We start from the raw sequence: 7894 nt of genomic DNA, 5'->3' as shown, positions 1-7894 counted from the left end.
AACGTGCATTTAAAAAATGTTCAACATGTATTCCAAAAATATGCAAGGCGTATTTGAAAAATGTTGAACGTTTATTAGAAAAATATTTAACACGAGTTAACAAACATTTAAAAATGTTCAACATTTATTTAACAAATGTAAAACATGTATTAAAAAGAAATAAAATAGATTTAAGAAAATGAAAACACAAAAAAGCAAAAAATCCAAAAAAACCTAAAAAGTTCAAGGAAACCTAGAAAAACTCAAGAAAAATCCGAAAACCAACAAAAACCAAAAAAGAAAGATTCCCGTGCAGGGTGCATTAGTATGTGACCTGTGATGACGGCTGGACGCACCATGTGAAGGGCTCATGTGCTATCACACGCAGGGAAGTCCCCCTGCAGAGTACCCCTAATTAGTTGTTCCCGATAAAAATGGAGGCCACAACAATCTCTTATGGGTTTGTCCTTCATAAAACTGGCTCATCTTGTGAGCCCACCTTAAGGGACAGGCTCCAAAGGCTCAACTGTGTCAGGTAGTTAGTTTGTCTTAGCTCGGAAATTGAAATTCTACCTTTTTTTAAATCTCACCCTTTTTTTAGCTAGAACGGAAAAAGTAGAAATTCACCGGGTCTAACTTTCAAAACTTAAATTCAATTGCTCTATTAGAAACAAGTTGAAATTAAAAAAACAGAGACAATACTAATATTAAGTAGCAAAGACCAAAACGTTCTTACATAAAGTGAAAAATACATTCAAATTATTGGGGTGTCGAAGTCTTCTTCCCGCATCTATTGGCAGCGTGCCGTGGGCAAAGCTGGTTGACGCCTCTGGGTCTATCTCAATCGAGCAAATTTTTTAAAACACGGGAACTTATAGAAGCAGCGACCGAGAAGTGTTCTTCGCCTTTTTGGTTGTTGTGAGGTTGACGTTTAGGAGGTCGGTGGTCTCTGCACTCCTTATGATTTTCTTGGCGTGGGGAAAAGGTGCATTCACTACACACCTCATTTCGTGACTTTGCCTGATGCGAGCCTCTTTGACTTGGCACTCTTGTCTTTGTTAGGGAACGTTGCATGGAAACAATTTTTTTTCTACGCACGCGCAAGATCTATCCATGAAGATGCATAGGTATGAGAGGGGAGAGCATCTACATACCCTTGTAGATCGCTAAGCGGAAGCGTTTATCAACGTGGTTGATGTAGTCGTACACCTTCACGATCCGTCCCGATCAAGTACCGACCGTACGGCACCTCCGCGTTCAGCACACGTTCAGCTTGATGCCATCCTCGCCTTCTCGATCCACGAAGAGAGGCGAAGTAGTAGATGAGTTCCGGCAGCACGACGGCGTGGTGACGGTGGTGGTGAAACTATTTCTGCAGGGCTTCACCAAGTACAACGGATTTAGGACGGAGGATGAACTAGAGGGAGAGGGGGCGCCGGCACACGGCTTGGTGAATTGGTGTGTCCCCCATGGGCTAGCCCTGCTCCTCTATTTATATGTTGAGCCCTAGGGTCATTTCTTGAAGAAAGAGCCTCCTCAAAGTCGTTTTGGAACACAAGGAAGAGTCCTTCTCGGTTTCTAGTACCAGACGCCACGGTCCTCGGTGTCTGGACCGTGACCTCCGCAAAACTTCCTTTTGCACCGACCTAAAGCCCCGTGGGCCTTACCCCTTGGCCCAACCATATCATCCTATATATCAATCTTTACCTCCGGACCATTCCGGAGCTCCTCTTCATGTTAGTGATCTCATCCGGGACTCCGAAAAACATTCGGACACCAACATATATAACTCATATAATACTATATCGTCAATGAACGTTAAGCGTGCGGACCCTATGGGTTCGAGAATGATGTAGACATGACCGAGATGCTTCTCCGGTCAATAACCAATAGCGGGACCTGGATGCCCGTATTGGTTCATACATATTCTACGAAGATCTTTATCGGTCGAACCTTTATGACAAATACGTAGTTCCCTTTGTCCGTCGGTATGTTACTTGCCCGAGATTCGATCGTCGGTATCTTCATACCTAGTTCAATATCGTTACCGGTAAGTCTGTTTACTCGTTCTGTAATACATCATCTTGTAACTAACTCCTTAGTCACTTTGCTTGCAGGCTTCTTGTGATGTTGTATTACCGAGAGGGCCCAGAGATACCTCTCAGTCATTACGGAGTGACAAATCCCAATCTTGATTCACGCCAACTCAACAGACACCTTCGGAGATACCTGCAGAGCATCTTTATGATCACCCAGTTACGTTGTGACGTTTGATAGCACGCAAGGTATTCCTCCGGTATCCGGGAGCTGCATGATCTCATGGTCGAAGGAATATGTATTTGACATTTAAGAAAGCAGTATCAATAAACTAAACGATCATATGCTAAGCTAACAGATGGGTCTTGTCCATCACATCATTCTCCTAGTGATGTGATCCTGTTATCAAATAACAACTCATGTCTATGGTTAGGAAACCTTAATCATCTTTTGATCAACGAGCTAGTCTAGTAGAGGCATACTAGGGACTTGGTATTTGCTTATGTATTCACGCATGTATTTAAGTTTCAATCAATACAATTCTAGCATGAATAATAAACCTTTATCATGATTAAGGGAATATAATATTAACCACTTTATTATTGCCTCTAGAGCATATTTCCAACAGTCTTGCCCTTCGGTTGCGCTCTTGAAGGTTGTAAGTAGCGTCACGGAGAGCTCGTTGCGCTTGATTGGCTTGCTCCAAATGATGTTCTTCTTCTTGCCGATGTGCCTCTCGTTCTTCATCTTGACGATAATGCTCTTCTTGTTGCTGATTCCATTCTTTGCCTGGATGCATTTGGCGGTCGAAGGCATATTGTTGCTCTTGATCTTCACATCAGCAATGGTGATGCTCAAGAATGCGACCTTGGAAACCATTGCCATGAAGGTTGATAATCTTTTCGGTCTTGATGATGACGATGTTGATATCGTGGTGTACTTGCAAGGGATGGTAGCTTGAGTGTCCACTTGATCGTCTTCTTAATGAGGATGAAGATTATGAATACCTGTGCTTGTCAAACATGTCAGGAATTTGAGCCAGTTGCGCGTCCATCTTGGCGTCTAGATAGTCCCTCGTTCAAGCTTCAGATTGGTGCATGTCGGTGGCGATGTGCTCAATGTGCTCATTCAAAGCCTTAATGTGTGTCGTCCATAGCCCGTTGAAGTCCGAAATAATAAAGCTTGGTGACATAGTTGTTTGCATCCTCTTGGTTGTCAAAGACTGGATGAGATATACCTTCCCTATACATCACAACACTCAAGGCAACTGTGAGTAGAGATTGAAAAGAACTATAGCAAACTTAACTCTTCCCGATGTTGAAAATGGATAGAGTGATCGTTCATCCTGAAATACGAGGAGAGTGCAATTGGTATGGGACCTTGTCCAATCTCACACCTACACACAACATGCTTATAGAGGAGCTTGGTAGGCATTATTGGCACAATATCATGCAATAGTAGATCAAGATGTTGAAAATGTTGAGTAAGATCCACAAAAGCAAATGCGATACAAGTAGATCGATAGATAGAGATAGAGCAAGCGTCAGTAAACATGGCTCAAAAATTCCTCACAAAGCTTGGTGTTGGCCTTGTTAGAAATATATGGCTCAAAAAGATCAACAACATACATCAGCTGTACAATTTGATTGCGTGGTTTTGGGGGCTCCATCATAATGTTGTCAAATGTTTTGTCAGTCCACTTGTACATATAATTTATGGTACTATCCAGAGCAGCCTCGGTATATCCAAGATCCATTTTCTTACCGAGAGCATCTCATGAAGCTTGTATAACTTTTGGAATAGCAGGATCCCTCTCCCACATGATCTAAAACTGGTGGCACCTCAAATGTATAGGGGACTCCTGAAAAGCCCAGATCAATTAGAGAACATAGTTCCAAGGTATATAAAAAAAACCTCCATCTGCAGTTCTGCCCTTGGTGTGGCTGAGAAGTGCTCAAAGCTCCACATAACTTCATTGAAGTCACCCATCACTAACCATGGAAGGCCATAGTGGGAGTGGTGGGAGTGTAAGTCAAGCATTTTAGACGACATGAGATGGCTATCCTTCACTCCTGGCGCACCATAAACACACGTTGAACGCCACAAGAGATCTGAGTCCGAGGTGCGAACAAGAGCATCAACATAGCTAGCGATCAACTTTATCTTTAACATCCACCATCAAATATTCATGCCAATACAAAGCTTATCGCTCAAGTCAATGGCATCAATGCTAGAAAAGCTTCAGAGTCCAATTCGTCATCTCAACCTCTTCATATTCAATTCTTTCTGCCTAGTCTCACAAAGAAACGCAATCCCGGGGGAATGTGACTGTACCAAAGTTGTGAGCTCACAAACTGTCCGAGGTCCCGCTGCCAGTTCCAACTAAGTAGATTCATTGGTCTTTGTGGCGCTCTTGCTGGGAGCCACCAATATTGACACATTTTTTTGTTTTGTTATGTAATCGAGTTGTCTTAGTCCTCTTGAGATCTTGTTTTTTCGATGAGCTAGGCGGCAACACCTGACCAGATGCATGTAGCACAAGTTGATTGTTAGCATCTCCACCTAAACTAGGAGGAACACCCAAGGAAGCATTACAATAGAATTAGTCACCATAGAATATTTTGAACATGATCTTCAATATTTGAAATCAAGTGATGTCACTGCCAAGCTTTCCTGATAAGGTGGATTTTTAATTTCCCAGAAATATTGTTACGCAAAAACATGTATAAAATCATCACATTGTCATGATTTTTTTTCATAATAGGTTCAGAAAATTATTTCATAATTGTGTAACTTACAGAGATTTCACCTAATATTCACATAGAACAATAACATCGAAACCACACCTTTTCCCACGCCTAAATCATCATGTAGCTTTTCTATACAAATTTATCATCCATTTTATTTCTCAGAAAAAAAATTCATCCATTTTAAAGGAAAAGACTATCATACGCAACGAACGGTGGCGATCTTCCCATCCACCATCCAAGCGCCACATCTCCGATCCTGCAAAACCCTAGCCGCACCTTCCCCAGACTATAAAATCCTCCACGTTCCATCTCGGCCCTCTTCTCTCCCAACCCTCCCCCCTCGCCGCCGCCGCCGCCCCCCCGCCCCCCAATCTCCCCGCGGCAGCCATGGCGAACATGCAGGAGTCGCTCGCCCTGGTGGGCACGATGCGCGGCCACAACGACGTGGTGACGGCGATCGCCGCGCCGATCGACAACTCGCCCTACATCGTGTCCGGCTCCCGCGACAAGTCGCTGCTGGTCTGGGACCTCACCAACCCGGTCCAGTCCCTCGGCGACGGCACCGTCGGCACCGACTACGCCGTGCCCTTCCGCCGCCTCACCGGCCACGGCCACTTCGTCCAGGACGTGGTCATCAGCTCCGACGGCCAGTTCGCGCTCTCGGGCTCCTGGGACGGCGAGCTCCGCCTCTGGGACCTCTCCACCGGCCTCACCACCCGCCGCTTCGTCGGCCACGCCAAGGACGTCATCTCGGTCGCCTTCTCCGTCGACAACCGCCAGATCGTCTCCGCCTCCCGCGACAACACCATCAAGCTCTGGAACACCCTCGGCGAGTGCAAGTACACCATCGGCGGCGACATGGGCGGCGGCGAGGGCCACACCGGCTGGGTCTCGTGCGTCAGGTTCTCCCCCAACATCCAGCAGCCCACCATCGTCTCCGGCTCCTGGGACAAGACCGTCAAGGTCTGGAACCTCACCAACTGCAAGCTCCGCTCCACCCTCGCCGGCCACGGTGGCTATGTCAATGCCGTCGCCGTCAGCCCCGATGGCTCGCTCTGCGCCTCCGGCGGCAAGGACGGCGTCACGCTGCTCTGGGATCTGTCCGAGGGGAAGAGGCTGTACCAGCTGGAAGCCGGCTCCATCATCCATGCGCTCTGCTTCTCGCCCAACCGCTACTGGCTCTGCGCTGCGACAGAGGAGTCTGTCAAGATCTGGGACCTCGAGTCCAAGCATGTCGTGCAGGACCTCAAGCCAGAAGTCCAGGTCTCCAAGAACCAGGTAGCCTGCTTGTTATCCTTTTCCTAGATCGTTAACCTGCTTGTTAGATCTGCTGTGATGTTTGTTTATGATGTGTCCCTGGATATTTGCTGGGATAGTTCCATTTGGGCCAATCTTAACATGATGAGCCTTTAAATTATGCAGTAGTGTATCTCCCTAGTTAATGGTACTGCACAAGTACATATCTTATGATTGATTTGATATCACTAATTACATGTGGTGAAAGTGCGAGTGATGTTTTTGTGTTAATTGATCTGATAATGTGTTGATTTACATTATAATGTGATTGGATTGGCAATTGTACTTTTGTGCTCACATGAATCAGTGTTGAACCTCATTGGAAATTTATGTCTTGTCTATATTAAGATTTGTACTTGCTTGTTGTAGACTGAACTGTCTATGGTAGATACCCCTGTGATCTATAGGTAACAACTGTATGGATAGATACAATGTTCTATTATTACCCTGTGGTGCAAATTTGCTGCTGTTCAGTTCCATCTTTAAGGTCCATAACTAAATTTACAAAGTATTTAACATGATGATGATATTTCCCACTATTTTGGTTTACTTACAGATGTTCGAAATATGTGCCAAAAGTATTTTTTTGGTGATCCATTTGAACATTGTTGTGTATTGTTGATCCATCTGAACAATTTACTGCTATCATGAATATAATTTTCTTGCAACAGTCTATTGAGAGCAATTGAGTAAGTATTTGTTACACTGTGTTTGCAAACCTTATTAACCTTCTGTTGGAGAGCATCTCCACTGTTGAAATTTCCATTGTTCCCAAACCACTCTATTGTTCAGTTGGTGTTCCTGTCAACTGTACACTTGTGCTCCTCTTTAAATTGTGCAGTACTCCCACCGGTCCTTTTTATTCTGCGTTTAAGAATTGTGTGAAGTCAAGCTTCATAAAGTTTGACCATATTTATATGAAAAAATATTAATATCTACAATACTAAATTTATACAATATGAAAACTAAAGTCATGATGCATCTAATGTTGTTGATTTTCACATTCTGAATGTTGGTATTTTTCTCTATAAATTCGGTCAAAGTTTACGAGGTTTGACTTCAGACAAACCTTATATGCGAACTAAAAAGGACCGGAGGGAGTATTATTGAATCTACTTTATGACTTGTCATTCTTAACATGTGTATTCTGTACTGACTATGTATTATTGGTACAATCGTGCAGATGCTGTACTGCACAAGCTTGAGCTGGAGCGCGGATGGAAGCACCCTCTACACCGGATACACCGACGGAACCATCAGGGTCTTCAAGATCCAAGCCGGGTTCGCCGGGTACGCGTAGGAGTCTTGCTGGCCCGAAGAGGTTGTAATGCCTGTCAAGTTTTTGACTGTTCTGAGGCACATTGTCTGCCTGGTACTTTCAGCTTGAGTTACTGTTTACTTTCTGCTTAGGTGATTTGTTGATGAGCACATTATGAGGTACTATGGAAGACGATCTGTTTCGCACCAGGGTTTTTTTGCTTTGACTGCTGCTTTCAATATACTGCAACTATTTAGCCACGCCTGATCGCATTTGTCTTTGCGGGGTATTGCTTGTTGTTTGCGTTGTCTCAGGCTGCATTTATCTTTGTGAATTATTATTGCTGTGAGGGAGTAACATTTTTGCCCTGATCTGATCTCATCCTACTAAAACTGCTATTCGTTATGGGCGTGGCTGAAAATTTCGTTTAAGGCCAGTTGATTCTGTGAACTGTTGGATGTGAAAATCAATGGCACACGGTCTTTCTTCAACCTCTTGATGCATCTTCTTCCTTGAGCCGCTTGCGGCCGGCGGCGCTCCCGCTGCCCCGCCCCGCCCTCCTTGGAACCACTCC

General features: G+C 44.6%; 1 protein-coding gene across 1 annotated transcript; it reads left to right on the top strand.

Moving 5' to 3' along the window:
- Positions 1-5107: 5107 nt before the first annotated feature.
- LOC109761589 (small ribosomal subunit protein RACK1z) lies at positions 5108-7580 on the top strand. The gene is made up of 2 exons (XM_020320403.4): positions 5108-6044; positions 7246-7580. Exons 1-2 carry the CDS (start codon positions 5154-5156, stop codon positions 7360-7362), a joined length of 1008 nt encoding a protein of 335 aa, XP_020175992.3. The 5' UTR covers positions 5108-5153; the 3' UTR covers positions 7363-7580.
- Positions 7581-7894: the final 314 nt, after the last annotated feature.

Source organism: Aegilops tauschii, chromosome 1, assembly GCF_002575655.3.
Source record: "Aegilops tauschii subsp. strangulata cultivar AL8/78 chromosome 1, Aet v6.0, whole genome shotgun sequence".
NCBI lineage: Eukaryota > Viridiplantae > Streptophyta > Magnoliopsida > Poales > Poaceae > Aegilops > Aegilops tauschii.
Note: the sequence above shows the minus strand (reverse complement) of the source record. Positions and strands in the feature narration are given on the sequence as shown.